Here is a 17,486-nt window from a genome sequence, read left to right on the forward strand (position 1 = left end):
TTTTTCAATGAACTACCCTAATTAAATTTGTATATTAATATTTTGGTCTAAACATTTTTGCTTTGTATAATAAAATCAATTATTTTTCATACACGCAATATCCATTGGAGGCGAAATAAATATTTTTAAAAAATTATTTTCGTTGGGCCCTACTAAGAAATCATTAAAAATTAGAAAAGAAATCAGAAAGGGCAAAAAGGGAACAGCGAGGCCTTTGCCAACTAACAAATCATACGGCCATACGACTTAGGCGACTAATTTGCTAATTCTAATTGGTAGTACCTTCGATAGGCGGTCGCTGATAAATTGAAAGTTTATTTATTATAAAACCCTTGGGCCTCTTCTCGCTCACTCTTTTCCTCGCGTGAATCGTTATCTAGAGAAACAAGGGCATTCTTTATTTCTTCTTATTTCTCTGAGGAAAGCGAGCAAACCCTAATCTAAACAGCAAACCAGTCTGATAGTTGTGGTAGTGGTCGTCTTCAGCATATCATCAGTCATGGCAGAGGCACAGACGAGACGCGGGGGAGGGATGACCGGGGACGAGAAGCTCGAGTTCGTGACGTCTGATGGGATAGAGCCGATCATGAGCTTCGATAAGATGGGTTTAAGGGACGATCTGCTCCGAGGCGTCTACAACTACGGCTTTGAGAAGCCCTCCGCCATCCAGCAACGTGCCGTCAGGCCCATCATTGAGGGCCGTGACGTCATTGCACAGGCCCAGTCCGGTACCGGCAAGACCTCCATGATTGCCCTCACCGTCTGTCAGCTTGTCGATACCTCTTCCCTAGAGTACGCCCTAATTTCCATTCCTAGCCCCTAGGGTCTCTTTTTTCTTTTTGTTTGTTTGTTTCTCGGGAAAAAAAATTGTATCTGATGTATGTATTTATGTACATAGGGTTCAGGCTTTGATATTGTCTCCAACAAGGGAATTGGCGGCGCAGACGGAGAAGGTGATACTAGCAATTGGTAATTTCATAAATATAAAAGCCCATTCTTGCATTGGAGGCAAAAGCGTAGGCGAGGATATCAGAAAGCTTGAGTACGGTGTTCATGTGGTGTCTGGAACTCCTGGTAGAGTCTGTGATATGATCAAGAGGAGAACTCTCCGCACTCGAGCCATTAAATTATTAATTCTCGTTAGTCTCTCTTCTCTCTTCTTCCTTTTCTCTGTTTTTGGCGGTGTCTTTTGGATTTCTCCCTTTCTTATTTTCTTAATTTCTGTCTCGCTTGGTTGGTTTGTTTTTGCTTTCCAGGATGAATCTGATGAGATGTTGAGTAGAGGCTTCAAGGATCAGATTTATGATGTCTACAGATATCTTCCACCTGAGCTCCAGGTTTTCTTTCTCTCTTCATATATCTATATACCCATATGCTCGTCCTCTTTGCTTATGTACTGTTTTCTCTTTCTGTAATTGTATTTCTCTCTAATATATATGCTGGGCATTGCTATGTTCCAAATCTTGTTTAAATTTAGAGTTTCTGTCTGAAATCAGTTGTAATGTTGTAGGTTTGCTTAATTTCTGCTACACTTCCTCATGAAATTTTGGAGATCACCAACAAATTTATGACTGAACCTGTAAGGATCCTTGTCAAACGTGATGAGTTGACTTTGGAGGTACGCAATGCTTCTGTATTGTATAGTTGTATGCATGCTTCCTTTCAATGCAATGTGAATTTTGTAGTAAATTGTGTAATTCTGATGACAGGGAATCAAGCAATTTTTCGTTGCGGTTGAAAGAGAAGAATGGAAGTTTGATACGCTTTGTGATCTTTATGATACCCTTACAATTACACAAGCTGTTATTTTCTGCAACACAAAGCGAAAGGTAAACTGTTATATACTGTCAGATTTGATTTGTGATATTAATATCAAGTTTGACCCAAAAAGAAGGGTTGCAAGGCTGCTGTTGTTGGGTTATGGATTCTGGGTGCAAATTAGAAAATAAAATGGTTACCTGACCTACCTTTGAGATATTTGATTTTTACTGACACACTAGCATATACAGTGGTCAATGTACATTTAGTTATATTATTTAAGAAGAGATTATCAATACAGCTTGTCCTCTTGATTATCAATACAATCGTTTCTATTCAAAAAAAGAAGAAAAAAAGAAGAGATGGTTTAAACATTTTTTTTCCTCGTGTGTCTTATAGCCTACATAGTTATATGGTTTTTTTCGTTAGTGGCTACTCATTATACATCAATTCATACCTTTAGAATTCTAATCTGTCAGGTGAAAATAGAGGCATGCAAAAAAGGCTGTTTGTAATAGTTTTCCTTATGGGGCAAGCCATACCTTTCTGGTTGCTTAACTATTCCTTTCATGGTGCATCACTGATGCAATCTCATTGGGACAGGTGGACTGGCTCACCGAAAAGATGCGGAGTAATAACTTTACTGTGTCTGCAATGCATGGAGACATGCCTCAGAAGGAGAGAGATGCTATTATGGCCGAGTTTCGTGGTGGCACTACTCGCGTCCTGATCACGACAGATGTTTGGGCCCGGGGCCTTGATGTTCAGCAGGCAAGTTCCTTTTTCTCATAAATGTCTAATCATTAGATAGACATAAAATCTCTTGACCTTGAATCTATTTTGTGTGAATAATTGAATAATTAACTGTTGAATTATATTGAATTGTTCTTTTGTGTACCCATATGTGTGTGGGTAAACATGTTGTGGACATAACTATAGTTGTTTACCTGGGACTAATGGGGCCACCTAAATTTACAACTTTCCAGAGAAATTGCTATTAATCGAAGTGATGTTTTTGGAAATTCCTGTTAATGAGTTTGTACTAGTTGGAGGGCCTAGAGAACCTTCAAGTGGGATTGCTTTTTGCTGCAAGGATTAGGTTTGCTATATCTGTGGGACAGTGAACATGCAGACTATAGATGTTTAAGTTGCCTCCAAAAAAACCTTTTTGCTTTTAATAGTTGTTTTGCTACTCTTATTCTTAATGCTTGTTTATGTTTTTGCCTTCATCAGGTTTCCTTGGTTATCAATTATGATCTTCCAAACAACCGTGAACTGTACATTCATCGGATTGGTCGTTCTGGTCGTTTTGGGCGCAAGGTTTGTATTCTTTAATCATTATTGGCAGTAGTGTAAGTTTACACCATCTTACATTTTTTGTGCGAGTTATATATTATTTATTGATAGATCCAACGTTGTGTTTATGCTTTTTTTGTATGCCAAATTTGAAGTTAATTTGTTGCCCCTAACAATTCCATCTATATTGTATTAGAAATTGCATTTTTCGCTCTACATCTTATGTGAGAAATTTGGTGGTGCTAATGAGATCCCAATGGCATTTAGTTTAAGGATAGATTGAGAAATAGTAGAACCACTAATAAAGTTATGAGATGTGTAACATGGTTTGGTTGAATCCATAGTTTGAGCCATTTTTAGATGAGTTGGCCAGTTATTTGGATTGATAGATCATTTTAGATACTGCACCCGTTGGGCATTTGTAAACTTCTAGCCAGTTTTTGCCCTTAAAAAATTATCCTGCAAATGCATTCCTACTGCACATTTTGAAGTTGACCATTTATGAGTTGGTGTGAAAGATGCTTCATCTGTGCTATTAGGAATCAATATTGTGTTTCATAATGTACTTTTTTAAACTGGTGTTATTTTATTTCTTTTCGTTAGCATATTTTTTTGCAAGTGCTGATTAAAATGGGCGATTTGCACCCGTTGGGCATTTGTAAACTCTCTAGCCAGTTTTTGCCCTTAAAAATTATCCTGCAAATGCATTCCTACTGCACATTTTGAAGTTGACCATTTATGAGTTGGTGTGAAAGATGCTTCATCTGTGCTATTAAGAATCAATATTGTGTTTCATAATGTACTTTTTTAAACTGGTGTTATTTATTTCTTTTCGTGAGCATATTTGTTTGCAAGTGCTGATTAAAATGGGTTATTTGATTGTATGTAGGGTGTGGCAATAAACTTTGTCAAAAGCGATGATATTAAGATCTTAAGAGACATAGAACAGTATTACAGTACCCAGATTGACGAAATGCCAATGAATGTTGCGGACTTGATATGAGAGTTGCTAGCCATCCTGTGTGCAAATGGATGTTGGTTGTTCTGATGTTGATTGACTAATTTGTGCAGTTGCCCGGGCTTTATTTTGCAATGGATTGTACACTAGCAGAAGTTGGAATGATTTTGAGTTATGATAACGTGCTTTAAAGTTTCACATTAGGCTGGTGTGACAAATTTTAAGCACATTGTGTGCAGATTGGGTACTTATTGTATTTGGGTTTTGTTGTATTTGGTATTGAATTCAAGTTAATTTATTAGTTTTGCGCATGCTCGATCACGAAGGTTGCACTCAAAGCTTACTAACGTTTGATTCAGTAGCTTGAATCTGCGATATTTCTCTCTGTGATACCAAAATGCATCAATTTACTAGGAAAGCCAACTCTAACATGATAATCCTAAGGTTTTCCTGGGCCCATCCCCTGGCGTTGGAGGTTGCAAAATGTAACCGAGTTACCCCCCACCCCACAGGGATGAATCAGTTTTAATTTTTTAAGGCACGATCCAGAATTGGGTAACAAACAGAAGTGATAGTAGTAGGAGAGCATCACCAATCGAAGACACGTAATTAATATTGAGATAACTGTCTACGGTAAAAGCTTACAATACACATTAGACCAACTTGAACAACACATGGAAAAGGGTTAAGCTCGGAAAATTATTTAAACCAAATGAAGGCAATCGAAGCAGCTCACTGATAATAAAAATAAGGCTACGTTCGTAACCAGAACGGGGAGAAACTAAAACTTAGGGAACAAAAAGGGGCATAAATACACTTTTCCTAAACAATCCAATATACAATATACGAGAGCTTGAATTTACAATACGGTGTTAATATGGAGTGCTTTAAGCAGCGAAGTAGCCATTTGTTTCACCAACACTTGGCCTCCAGAGCGTTGCCCATCTCTGCGTTCCTCTATTAAATTCTGTAGCTTCTGAGGCAGATCATTCTCCACAATTAACTGCTTTGGCCGCGGGTGGTGCTCATAAACAGCCTGCCATGACAGATTTATAGGCATTATAATAACAATAGGAAGCAAATACATAGGTTTCAACAATACTATGTATCTTAACATTATAAAATGCATGAATGAGTAGTAAATACTCATAAAAAGACGAGGTCACACCCCACTGTATCAATCATAAATTTGGTCTTTGTGGTGCCTTAATCCAACATCATGGTTCAGTTAGGAAATTACCATTGACCAAACAAATAAAAGCACAGAGGACACGTCATAAAAACACTAATAATATCCAACAGAAAACATGAGTCAGTTCTAAATCAAGTGATTTGGTTGTTATTCAGTTTCCCACTGTGATAGCGTTGCACCCCATTTAAACCCTTTCAGGGTCAACATTAGTGTATATTCTCTTTGTATTTTCTCAAAGTCATCACAGATGAGCCAAGATGAGATTCAAGAAAAAGGATTCTCACCTTTATCAGTTTAAGAAGATTTAGACGGGCAATAGCATCCTGATGGTCCAGTCTTGTAATAAGCAGCGGTGTCAAACCATTAACAGCTAATGTTGTATTAATTCGAGATGATTTCCTGCAAAAGGACAAAAGAAAAAAAGGTCGTTCATAAATGAAGCAACTTTTATAAATAAAAACCTTCCAGACATAAGACAGATTATTTTTTGATAGGCTTGCCAAGAGGCTATTGCCTTGTGAAACAGCTAATTCAAAAATGGCTATACATATATAAATCACATACGTGATAATTTTCAAAAATGGCTCCAATATGTGCACGAAATACTGTTCTGGACAGCACTGGAAGAATTTCACCAATTTCTGAACTGCATCCTTTTTCAACAACGCTTGTTCAACCTTCCGGTTGTCATTGTCAAGAGCTAAGCAAACAGCAATGGAATCCAATGCGGTCACAGACCAGAGCTCATCCTCGAGAAGGCTCAAGTAAACATCCAATCCACCATGAGCCCTTAATTGCTCCCTTGAATTACGTGATGCATGAGCCATATCACACAGTAAAGGCAACGCATATTGTTTCAAAGGAGAATTAGACTCAATAAAATGCATTAAGTGTGGAATTATTCCATTCTCAGCTGCTTGTTCCTGTCTTCTCTTGTTAATCTTGCAAAGATTGAATAGAGCATTGAGGACCTGCAAAAGAAGTAAAGAACAATGTGGTAATCAGAAAACTTAAAGACAGACCAAAATGATTTTTAAAAAAGGCCAACACGGTTCTACATAAAACAGGTATTGCATGAATATGTAAAACACAACCCGAAGTAGTTCGCTCTGAGCGGCATGATTGTAATTTGTACTACTGAATACCGAGACATTCTATTAACACAATTGTTTTCTGGACATGGTACTTTTAATTGTTCTTTGCTTTTAGTTAGATGTTAAAAGTTATGCTTGTACCACCAGTGGACTTCTTGTTCACTGCTATTTACCTTTTTCTTTTCATTTTATATTAAGAAATTTCCTGTTTCTTATCAAAAGCATCCTATATGTAGAGTTAATATCCATACAGACTAAAATCCTGAAAATTTATACAGTTCTATGATGAGGTACATATGTATGCTGTTCTTAGAAATAAAAAAGAGCCGAGCATGAAACTTTTGGTGACCATGTATATGGACATTTTGTTATAGTATAACACCTATCCTCTGAAGATAAACGATTCTTATACAGCACAACATGGAACCGGAGTATGGAAGTACAATGTTAACTCTAAAAAATAAATGAGAAATTTTTTCAGTTTTTCTCAGCAAGGCAAAGAGGACAAGAACTTGAAATAAGATTTTAGAAACTTCTTCAGTTTTGCCAAGTACTTTTCCATTATAACATCAACTTTACTAAGATGACAATATAGTAGAACAATAAAGGACAGAGAGGTCACATACAAACACAAGTTGAACCACTTACATAACTAATTACTAAAAAAGATCATAAATATAGTATCAAACAACAAAGACTGTAAAATGCACAGCTTACAAGCCAAACATTCACTGTCACTGTTAGAAATAGGACAGAAGGCCCACCTCATGATGTATTTGAGATACAAGAGCTCCTTCTTTGAGTTCGAGATTGGGAATCAAATATTTAATTGCATCTGCCCGCTGAAGATTCTCTAAGCAGTTTGGATCAGTTGATAAATAGTTGACACATTTCAGTATCTGTAAAATGACAGAGCACCAACATTATCTAGGGTTACAGCACATAAATCACTGAAGATTAAGAGTAATGTAACTTTTCCAAAGTACCTTTAAAAGAATTGGGGGCTCCACCCTATTGAACATCTGGAAAAGACGGCTGAGCAAACTTTGGCTACACATGTATGATTTTACAGTAGTATCTGCTTGTGCAAACTCAAGCAGAAGATCTGCCACCTTTTCTAGGTATTCCCTAGCAACATCTGCATTCAACGTTGAAACCATGTGGGAAAGTAAACCTGATGATGTTGCACTGCCTGGCCTAGCATTTAGTACACCAGAACCAGATAGTACTCCTGATGCTGTCTGAGAGGCTATCCCAGAGGTCGAAGCAGCTCCTTTGTTAGATGCTAGTGTTCCTATCTCCTTATTTATTGTTTTATGAGAAATTCTAGCAGTGGAATCAAGATTCCCATTTTCTCTGCCACGTTGAGAGACATCTGTATAATAATGAATAAATCAATTACCTCTACAGAAATAGATAAAAGATGCCTAGCTGATTCAAAGAGCTATTATTAAGTAAAAAAATATTATGTATAAAAAGAAAGCAATTAAAATTAATTTTTTTGGGTGCAAATGTTCCTAATGCGGGTGGGAGGATAAATTCGTGTTTGAGTCGTCAGATCCTAACACCAGGAGAGCCAGTCTATATATAGTTTACATGATTCCAGAAGATAATACACATATATCCATGTACATACATATATGTTTGAGGATAAAGCTTTACGAATTACTAGTGACAGTCATGTTCACAAATTATAAACTTAGAAACTGATTAGATGAAGAAAACTGTTACCTGCAAATTCAGCCATCAGGAAATCTAATTCTCCATTTGTCTTCTTTTCATTAGACGCATGTAAAAGGGGCAATATACTTTCATGTCTCTCCAACCCTGGTAGGTGGCGTACATACTCGAGCTGGCCAGAAAAGTGTCTGGAAGGAGGCTCTTTCTCTAACAAACTAAGAAGGGGTCGGACTTGCTCTTGTTGAGCAGCTACTGTTGTGGGAAACCCATTTGATGTAACTTCCATCATTTTTGGAGGCCTATCTGTGGATGCCCTACTAGAAGAATTAGTGGCTCGCTGCTGCCTGAGGTCAAGATCTCCTCGTTCTTTGGTTGTAATATTTACTACTTTATCTACAGATGTTGAGTCTGGCAATTTAGAAGGGATGGAAGCTTCCACTACTGCACTGCTAGATTGCGCTCTATCCGTATCTAGATGAAGATATCTGGGGTCTGATTGATTGGCATCTAACCTTTGGGAATTTGAAGTTGAAGCACGTGCAGGTTCTGCTGTTCCAGTTGACAAATGAAAATCAATCATTCCATGCCTAGCCTTGGACAGATCATGCTGATCAGTTGTAGGAAGTGGTGTGTCACTCTGAGCAAAAATTGGATGACCAGAATCCAATGAACCAGACCGTGCGCGCTGAGCTGAACCATCATGTGGAAAGCCACCTCCACCAGATATAGAAGCTAGACGAGTTGCCTCATTCAAGCTATAAAGGGTGTTAATAAGTCTGAGCAGTATGCCATTCTTTGCGGCTATGCGACAAAAATCATTTCTAGGAGTTGATCTCTGAAGCTTAAAGACTTGCCACATCCCGTCAATGGCTAGATGAACCATTTCCCTGGATAGAAAAAAGTCAAAATCATATATATTTTTTTAGAAGAAACGAAATTTATTAAGCAAAAGAACACGGAGGTGGATAAGGCAACCACCACCGAAGAAACAAAAACAAACACAGAGAGAAAAAAACAGCACCAAACCCTCCAAACTAACAGGGAGGAACAAAACCGAAAAACCACAGAACAACACACCCCCCAACGCTCAGTTAACCGCAGCTGCCATATCCCTCATAATAGTGGAATAAGAGTAGTCTTTAAAATCTTTTGTAACAGAAGCCCACAAAGCTGCCCAGTACTTAACTCTAGCCATATTTGTTGAGCTATTCAGAGTAAATTTGTTGAGCTCTTGGCTATTCAGAGTATATTTGTTGAGCAGTCATCACCAAAGCTCATAGCCAAAGAGTCTGACCAAAGATCCAATGAAGTTTAAAGTTGTAAAGTTGTGGATTATGGGTCCAGTTTCTTTGCATTTCCCAATTTCAATAATGTATCAGTTCTGTTTCCAATCCAAAAGAAAGGGAGGTCTGTGGAGTTTTTTACAAGGTTTTTGTTTCCATCATTAGAATCTAATACTTGGCAAGGAGTGGTGCATTATTATCAGCGTTTCACAAAGTGTAGCTAAAATTTTAATTAGAAGTTTCTTGGCCACAAAGAGTAGTCATTCATAGCCACCAGCCCTCGCAGCCAAATAGTTAGTCACCAGTTTTAAATGAGTGGTTCAGGGTTCAACTTTGTCCATTTTCAAATGCAGACACTTTGTCCAAATTTTTGTAATTCTTAAGTTTTTTAAATGAAAATTTCTCTATTTTCAGAGGGAAAAGGGTTCAACCAATTAGAAACAGACAGGCAAATCCCTGGAGGAAGCCAACGAGAATAACCCACAAACCACCCCCCTCCTCCTCTCCCTCCCTCCCAGAGAGAGAGAGAGAGAAGCTGCAGAAAGCTGGGTAACTGTTAATTAGGTTACTTCTGAGTATTTGTGCCATTGTTTGTGCTATCACCAACTCGGCCCAAAAATTTAACAATAAAAAACAGTTGTTCCACACACTTAACACTACAAACCTGAATTTTGCATAATCAGCCTCTAAAAAGCCCACCAGAACAGGTATTCCACGGCAAGCTATAAACATTTGCAATGTCAAGGGGCTGCAGAAAAGAAGCCGCTATGTCAACCTCAAACAATCTTTTCTGGTGAATAATGAAAGAAAATCATGACTAACTACAAGGAGCACAACCTTGACTGACAAAGCTGCTGTAAGAAATAAGCTGCTTCCATACGAATTTCCCGAGAATGATTAGGAACCGCAAAGCTCATTACCACTGGGATCTGTCATATAAATTAGCGATAGGCATAACTAATACCTAAAATTAACAATAAGCTACAGCATAAAACTCTTAGAGGTAAAAGACAGAGATAGAGGGAAGAAGCAAACATGGATGTGTGTGTGTGTGTGTGTACTCTGCTCATTAATGCAGAATTGTAAATGTATTCAATCTTTTAGAGAACTAAAAATGCCAAAAATCACATTAAGGAAACAGGAAGTTTCAATGCTGCCAAGTTTAGTCCAAGTGAGCCACTCTGTCAGAGCCTACAAAGATCCAACTAAATAATAACAAAACATAAAAACCTGATTGCATTAGTACTCACCAGACCAACAAGACAAGCATTTTCCTGGAAATCAGTATTATCTTTGATTATCTGATTTATAATTTGAAGCACAGAGCATATAACCTGAAAAGGTGGGAAACAATAATCACGTATAGCTGCAGTAAGGCTAATTTCTAAGTAGACATGTATCTCAAGATTTCTCAAAAACATGACCAGATATGGTAAGAAAGGTTAACATACACGGGTTTTAGGTACTTCAAGCAATTCCATTAGAGGAAGCAAACCATGCTGGGTAACAAAAACACTTTTCTGCTCTGGGCGCTGATGGAAGATAGCAATGAGTTTCTGACAGGCAGAAACAATAACATCTTCTGATTCATCTGGTCTCAGTGACCCAACCAACCGGCTAAACTCAACAGCCTACCAAACAAGAAATAGCAGAAATTATTGCTCCTCCAAGTCAAAAAATAGCACACAAATATATAACATTGGTGTGATGCTTCTGCCTTACAATCTGTACGGCATAACACTGCACTAATGTCTAACACTCACTTGAGAGTAAAAAAAAAGTTCCTGTATCTTTAATAAATTCCTGTTTCTTACCCAAAAGATGAATAACAAATTTGACACCCATAAAAGAAATTGCATTTGTTAACCTCAGACGTATAGCATCGTAATAATGTCACATAAATAATGCAGAGACTTATAGACAGTTATCACTTTCTTTTGCAACTTTTTTTCCCTGTAAATAAGGAAACATATATGACAATATAAGCTAAGCTAAAATACAACTTTCCATAAAACATACATTAGCCCCCATCTCCTTGTGCCTAAACGTGCAGAAATCCCATATATGCTAAGCTATTGAAGCAACCTCTATTTCAAACATGGCAACTCCATAGCCGAGCCACTCCATTAAAGAAGGAAAAACTCTCACATCCTTACATCCTATGACAATAGCAAATTCAGCTAAATGCATTAAAAAATACAAAATAAGTGTAAATACCTGTAGGGGAAAAAGGTTCTCTCCGGGCAACTTTTCATCAAAAACCTAATAAACAAAAACATATATTGCAAAAGGTGTCAGGGAACGAGTCAACGCATCAAACACGAGGACTCAACACTTGAAACATACCAAACCACCAATATCAATCACATCATCTTTGAGAACACCCATCATAAGCTGTAACAGGTTGCCACCACTGCCGTTTGCTGGACCCATTTCGCTCTCCATTTGTTTTTGAGCAATTGTAGCTCTCAACTTTGTAGCCAGGTCACTTTTCCCAGCATCATTAGCAGATGTAGTTCCTTGGTTCAAAAGTGACACAGATGCAGATGTCGAAGCCTCAGTTGCCTTATCCTCCGGATGTTTATCCAATGGATGAAATAGATCATCCAAGGAAGCATCTCCTGGAGTATCACTAAATTTACTGAGTTCATTCCCTCCCAAAGAGACTGGCATCTTGGCAGCCTTCAAAACGACAGACAAATCTAGGAGTAAGAAATGTGAGGGATTAAAGGTAAAGTAGTAAAACCTCTACACAGAACTTCAAAATATGACACAAAAATTAACATTACCCAAAAAATAGAGAACACCAAACTGATGTCCAACATGCATAAAATGACAATCAAATAGTTAGATAAAATCAACACCAATTAGTGCAACCCCACCTTTTGAAAGCTACCGTCCTGATTTCTTTGTCCAAAACCGAATGATCTATACCCAACACCTTTTCCTCCATGTTTACCACTTACGTTTTTTGTCATTGATTCTGGAGATCTAACCTCACCATTCGCCAGGACTGCATCATGGTTACCCTTATGTGGTAGGTCATCAAGTTCAGTTGGGTCAGAGGTAGCCAATTCCTTATTAGAAGGTATTTTGTCAGAACCATTTTGAAAAGATGACTTTTCACGGATAGCTAATGTGGGAACCTGATCCGTCACATCATCTTCTAAATCATCTGTTTTCTCCTCAGAAAATTTTAGAACTGAAGCAGGGTCGTCATCAGATTTGCTCATATCAGAAACCTCAGTTGATAATAACTCTTTCTTAGAGTCCTGAAGTACAAAAAACCCAAGTCACTGGCATAATACCAAAACTACTTCGCTCCTGAAAACTATTAAGCCTATAGTTTGCTTAGTGCGAAAAGGCAAAGACTCACTGTTTTAATGGTGGACGCAGCTACTTCCACTTTCTCTGCAGGACTTTCACCAGAGCCCTGATTATCACCATTGGAAATTTCTGCATCCATTGAAGCATCTTTTCTGCAAAGTCAATGGGTTTTTTAAAATAAATTTCCAAAAACAATCCCAACAAGCTAAAAGTTGTTCCCAGAAAAAAGATATACTGACAATACAAATAGTTCGAAGGAAGCCAAGACAATGATGTGGATACACTAAAGATTTAGACAATTATTATACACATTATACAAATCAGAACAGAAGACATCAATGCTAAAGGAAAATGGTGCCAAGTATTCATTCCATAAGAAAGAACTGCATAGGATGAACTTGATTACATCTACCTTAGTGTTCCACTATGACGAATTGAAGATTGCAAAGCTCGCCGGCAGTTTTGTATCCAAGGGTGAGAAAGCAATGTCTTTGCATCAGGGCGGTGCCTAGCATCCTGAGATATGCAAGTAAATTGCTATAGATCAATAAACTAAAGTTAAATCTTACTCATTCTGAGTAGTTTCAGAAAGAGTACATCAAGGCTATGACTTGGGGTTACTTTTCTTGGGGAAACAAGTAAGTAAATTGCTATAGATCAATAAACTAAAGTTAAATCTTACTCATTCTGAGTAGTTTCAGAAAGAGTACATCAAAGCTATGACTTGGGGTTACTTTTCTTGGGGAAACAAGTAACCTCAAAATCATCTCATTGAAATGGATGGACTGGACAACAATCCAAAATTTCAAGCTGTGTGCTGTGTCAAATATAAATACAGCATAGATAAATTTAATGCTAAAGTTACAGTGATTATCTCAAACTTAGAAAAGAACGATGGATCAAAGTAAGAATAGCTCTGCCTCACCTTCTTAAAGCACTGACCCAAAAAATCAGTAATATCATGAGATAAGCTGTCAGGTATGGGAGGATGCTCATCCTGAAATAATTGAAGGCAAAGTGGAAAATGAAAACAAGAAAAGAAGAATGTCACTGTTGCCATGCGATGTTTAAGCAAATTAGCTTTAATGGGAATTTCATGAACACAACAAGAATAAAGGAGGGGGAAAGAAAAGAGCTTCTAACTGCAAGCTGACATCATTTTGAGCACTCTATTAGTTAATAAATGACCAGTTCAAAATCAGTAGCAAGTGCTTCTCTCACCACCAAAACGAAAATGCATACATACAGCCTGAGAAAATTAGGCTATGTAAACAACAAAGTCCATTTTGCAAAAAGACTTGACAGTCTTCTCAGAAACAAGTTTATCCTACAAAAATTTCCAACAATAAGCACACAAAAACAAAAACAAAGTTAAGCACACCTGAACAATACGAAACAGTGCTGGCATAGGCTGTAGATCATAGTAAGGAGGTACACAAGTAAGAAGTTCAATAACAGTGCAGCCAACACTCCAAATGTCCGAAGCGGCACAAACCCCTGACATTTCAATCACCTAAAACATAGATCATTTTCATCAAATTGGGACCTCTCATTCACAAATTCATAACTTAATCCAAAGCATGATTCATGCTTTTTGTCAGCACAGATTCTGCATGCTGCGGAAAACAAAATTCATTTGACATCTTACATTTACCCCATGCATGATCATGCTAGTCTGTTTGTGCGGGTTTTGTCAAGATCAATATTTTTTTTTCTAAGGAGTAACCAGCTTTCTTTAATATTTGTTTAACTTAATTTGGGAATTTTAATAAGGGGGGAAGAATTGCCTATAAAAGTATCTTTCGTCTCAAAAAAGGAAAGAAGTACCTCTGGGGCCATCCAATATGGCGTTCCAACAACCGAATGTGTATTGACATCCGCCTCAGTCAGTTTTGTCGCAACACCAAAATCAGCAAGTTTCACAAGCCCCTTAAAAGGAGAGATCACACCAATCAAGTAATATAATAAGTTATGGACATTGCTTGGCTCCTTACATATAAGGAGCCACTCCTTCTTACAGACCAATCACAGTCAGACACATTTGCAAAAGTAACTCAACATAACTAACAAAAAAAGATTATTTATGCATGCACGTAAAATCACCTCTTTTGTTGTCAATATATTTGCACCCTTGATATCCCGATGGATTACACCCTGTTCATGTAAATACACCAACCCCTCCAAAACCTATATCATAACGAATATCAAGTTAAAATATCTGAACTGCACACACATACAAATGACAAATTTCAAGGAGTGAACCTGAGCAATGTACACAGCTACCAAAGATTCTGGAAAAGGTCCAAACTTATTTGGCTTGATAATGTTTGCAAGTGAGCCATTCTCCACATACCTACAAGTATAACAATCAAAACATCATTGAACAGGAGAAAACAAATACAAACAAGATAATCAACACTAGGAATATGCTCAATGAAAGAGACATTGACATTTCAAAAAGTTCTTGTAGTAATAGAACAGTCATAGAAACATCATGCAGAGTTTTCACAACAGAGTTTCCACAGGACATATTATGAAAACTTGTGAGCTCCCTTACTCTAGGACTATGTGAAGATGAGTCTTTGTCTTTAAGGATCCAAGGTACTTCACAATGTTTTTGTGGTTTAAGTTCTGCAAAAATAAATTGCAAATACCGTAAGTACTGTAATCAGTATGTATTTCTTTCAAAAGGCCGTTGGAATGGACAGTATTAGCTGCTGCATAAATCATAGTAGGTTAGCAAAGGGCTGCTCAGCAACAGCATATCAGAACAAAATGCATTACAGCACCGTATACAGTGGGACGAGTTGAGAGAGGCCAAAATTTCAATCAGCTTTTTGCTAAAATTTTAACCAACAAGAAGACACATAAATAATACCTAGAATTGACTGCAATTGTTTAATAAAGAACACGAACAAGGTTAAAAATGTAAATGTGAGGGACAAATAAAAAAAGTCAACCCATTTCAAAGGGTCCTTGTTTAAGCCCCATAATCTTCATCTGAAACAGGTGCTGCTGACGTGCAATGATGAGACATGATATATAGTAAGATGAGATTTCACCTTAAGGTATATAACCAACATCATAAAAGCAAACACAAGAATACAGGAAAAAAAAACTGTACCTTCAGCAAATCAATCTCTTGCTAAGATGTCACCGCATTGTACAACCAGAGAAGCGATCATATGAAAAACAGCACCCAGTGAGCCAAATTAAAGTAGTACACATTGGAAACATCAAATGCGGAAGAGATGGTATGTTTAAGTAACACAAAGGAATAGAAATCATAATTTTGATTTCATGTACGTTGCTGAATTTGCAAAAATGTAAAAATTAATTCTTCTGGGAGAAACAAACTTCAAGACAAGCCATATCTGCATAAATACATATGTATTTGACAGAAATTAACCAAGAAATTGTGCTATTTCAGTAAATCAGCTTCCAAGGAGATTAACATAAAGAAGAAATCTTAAGTGCAATCAAGCTGATGAACTTTTAAGAAAATGACTTTTGAAAAAAAAAAAGAACATGCAACTTTATTTCCTTTAATTAGTTTCATGTAAAAATAACTAACAATTGTACAAAGAAAAAGCTGGTCCAACCATTATAATGTTGAGATCCTCCTGAGCAATATTCTCCAAAGAAACTTGTTTAATTGCGACAAAATCTCCATTCTCCAAATCCAACCCCTTGTAAACTCGACCATATGCTCCCTTTCCAATCTCATCTCCAAGCATCTACACCAAAATTATTTAAATAATTCAAAATCCAACCGAAAACGTGAAAACGTGAAATTATTTAAGACCATAGCTAGTTGTTGACAAATTTATCTTAATTCTTTGAGAAGCAAGTTGGAATAGGGGGCGGGGGAACATGTTGAAATACTTTCTACCAGTCAAAGACATCTACTTGAGCAACAAATACTAGATTCAGCATTCCAGTTTCTAAGCAACTAAATGGAGAGGAGTGTTATTTAAAAGCCACAAACCATGCAGCTGAAAACCACAAAAGTCATAACCTCAAAACAGTTAGGACTCTAATGCTCAATTAAGAAATTGCAGGGAAAGAAATGAACAAAGCAGTGTTCAGAAGCATATACATACATACATACATACATACATACATATAAGAAGGAGAGGGAGAGACCGCCCAACAACCACCTGACCAATCACAACTAAGTCGCTCACTGGACAAGCTACTTTCATGTTTACCATACGCAAAAAACCTTCATAAATCAATAGGATCAAATTCAAAAAGAACTTTAAAACCACAGTCGTAGAAACAAAACCCTAATCCTCCATTTAGTTGCCAATTAATGCGGAGAAGAAATATAATCGACAAACACGATCCACATTCTGATTCTAATATCTTCACCCACATTTTGCAACCAGCCAAACACAAATTAGACATTACATATGCGTCGGGAAGCAGAAAGTGCATATTGCAAAATTGAGCTGTCTCTTCTTACATATTTGTTATCGAGAGTCTTGGATTTGTGAAAGTGGGACGACCCCGCTTGCCGAGACATTTCGGCGGAATCGGCTACCGCTGAGAAACCCTAGGGAAAATGAACCATGAGAAGAAGTAGCAACCGAGAGAACCAGAGAGAGAGAATTAGGGTTGTGATGCGAGAGATTGCCCGGATTCTAGGAAGGGAGGCCCGAGCAGACCCCCGACGCGTACAGAGAGAATGTAGGGGATGCTCCGATTGGTGGGGTGGTGGGTATTTTTAAGAATTATTAAGAATTAAGAATTAAGGTGGTGGTGGTGGTGACATGATCATCATAAAAACTATCAATCATCATTCGTAACATAACCACATGAAATTAAATTAACCGACTAAAGAGAGAGCACAATCCAACTCAGAAATGATGATGGGGCAATTGGACAACAGCGAG

The 17,486-nt window shown here is 37.5% G+C and overlaps 2 protein-coding genes across 2 annotated transcripts; one reads left to right on the forward strand and one right to left on the reverse strand.

The window, feature by feature from the left end:
- Window positions 1-281: 281 nt before the first annotated feature.
- Window positions 282-4,333, forward strand: EIF4A-III (eukaryotic initiation factor 4A-III). Its single transcript, XM_089046834.1, has 8 exons — window positions 282-792; window positions 899-1,139; window positions 1,257-1,337; window positions 1,511-1,618; window positions 1,710-1,829; window positions 2,362-2,529; window positions 2,992-3,078; window positions 3,944-4,333. The coding sequence occupies exons 1-8, from the start codon at window positions 500-502 to the stop codon at window positions 4,055-4,057; spliced, it is 1,212 nt and encodes a 403-aa protein (XP_088902960.1). The 5' UTR covers window positions 282-499; the 3' UTR covers window positions 4,058-4,333.
- Window positions 4,334-4,600: 267 nt separating this feature from the next.
- On the reverse strand, window positions 4,601-17,461 carry LOC103321063 (MAP3K epsilon protein kinase 1-like). The gene is made up of 24 exons (XM_016792162.2): window positions 17,057-17,461; window positions 16,191-16,325; window positions 15,713-15,733; window positions 15,146-15,219; window positions 14,851-14,941; window positions 14,692-14,775; window positions 14,416-14,517; window positions 13,970-14,101; window positions 13,514-13,585; window positions 13,001-13,104; window positions 12,638-12,740; window positions 12,144-12,533; window positions 11,608-11,943; window positions 11,479-11,523; window positions 10,713-10,892; window positions 10,512-10,595; window positions 10,099-10,190; window positions 9,926-10,009; window positions 8,030-8,865; window positions 7,285-7,673; window positions 7,063-7,197; window positions 5,769-6,175; window positions 5,489-5,603; window positions 4,601-5,048 (listed from the first exon to the last, which is right to left on the reverse strand). The coding sequence occupies exons 1-24, from the start codon at window positions 17,114-17,116 to the stop codon at window positions 4,872-4,874; spliced, it is 4,248 nt and encodes a 1,415-aa protein (XP_016647648.1). The 5' UTR covers window positions 17,117-17,461; the 3' UTR covers window positions 4,601-4,871.
- Between the last annotated feature and the right edge of the window lie 25 nt (window positions 17,462-17,486).

The sequence above is a fragment of the Prunus mume genome, linkage group LG2, assembly GCF_029339155.1.
Source record: "Prunus mume cultivar Tortuosa linkage group LG2, ASM2933915v1, whole genome shotgun sequence".
NCBI classification, from domain to species: domain Eukaryota; kingdom Viridiplantae; phylum Streptophyta; class Magnoliopsida; order Rosales; family Rosaceae; genus Prunus; species Prunus mume.

Excerpts from the sequence above, each read along its gene's own strand:
- EIF4A-III (XM_089046834.1), top strand. The coding sequence starts at position 500 with ATGGCAGAGGCACAGACGAGACGCGGGGGAGGGATGACCGGGGACGAG. Across the intron at positions 1,338-1,510 it reads ATCTTCCACCTGAGCTCCAG|GTTTGCTTAATTTCTGCTAC; the intron begins GTTTTCTTTCTC and ends GTAATGTTGTAG. Across the intron at positions 1,619-1,709 it reads GTGATGAGTTGACTTTGGAG|GGAATCAAGCAATTTTTCGT; the intron begins GTACGCAATGCT and ends TTCTGATGACAG.
- LOC103321063 (XM_016792162.2), bottom strand. The coding sequence starts at position 17,116 with ATGTCTCGGCAAGCGGGGTCGTCCCACTTTCACAAATCCAAGACTCTC. Across the intron at positions 14,102-14,415 it reads CATATTGGATGGCCCCAGAG|GTGATTGAAATGTCAGGGGT; the intron begins GTACTTCTTTCC and ends TCTATGTTTTAG. Across the intron at positions 12,741-13,000 it reads CGTCATAGTGGAACACTAAG|AAAAGATGCTTCAATGGATG; the intron begins GTAGATGTAATC and ends TTGACTTTGCAG.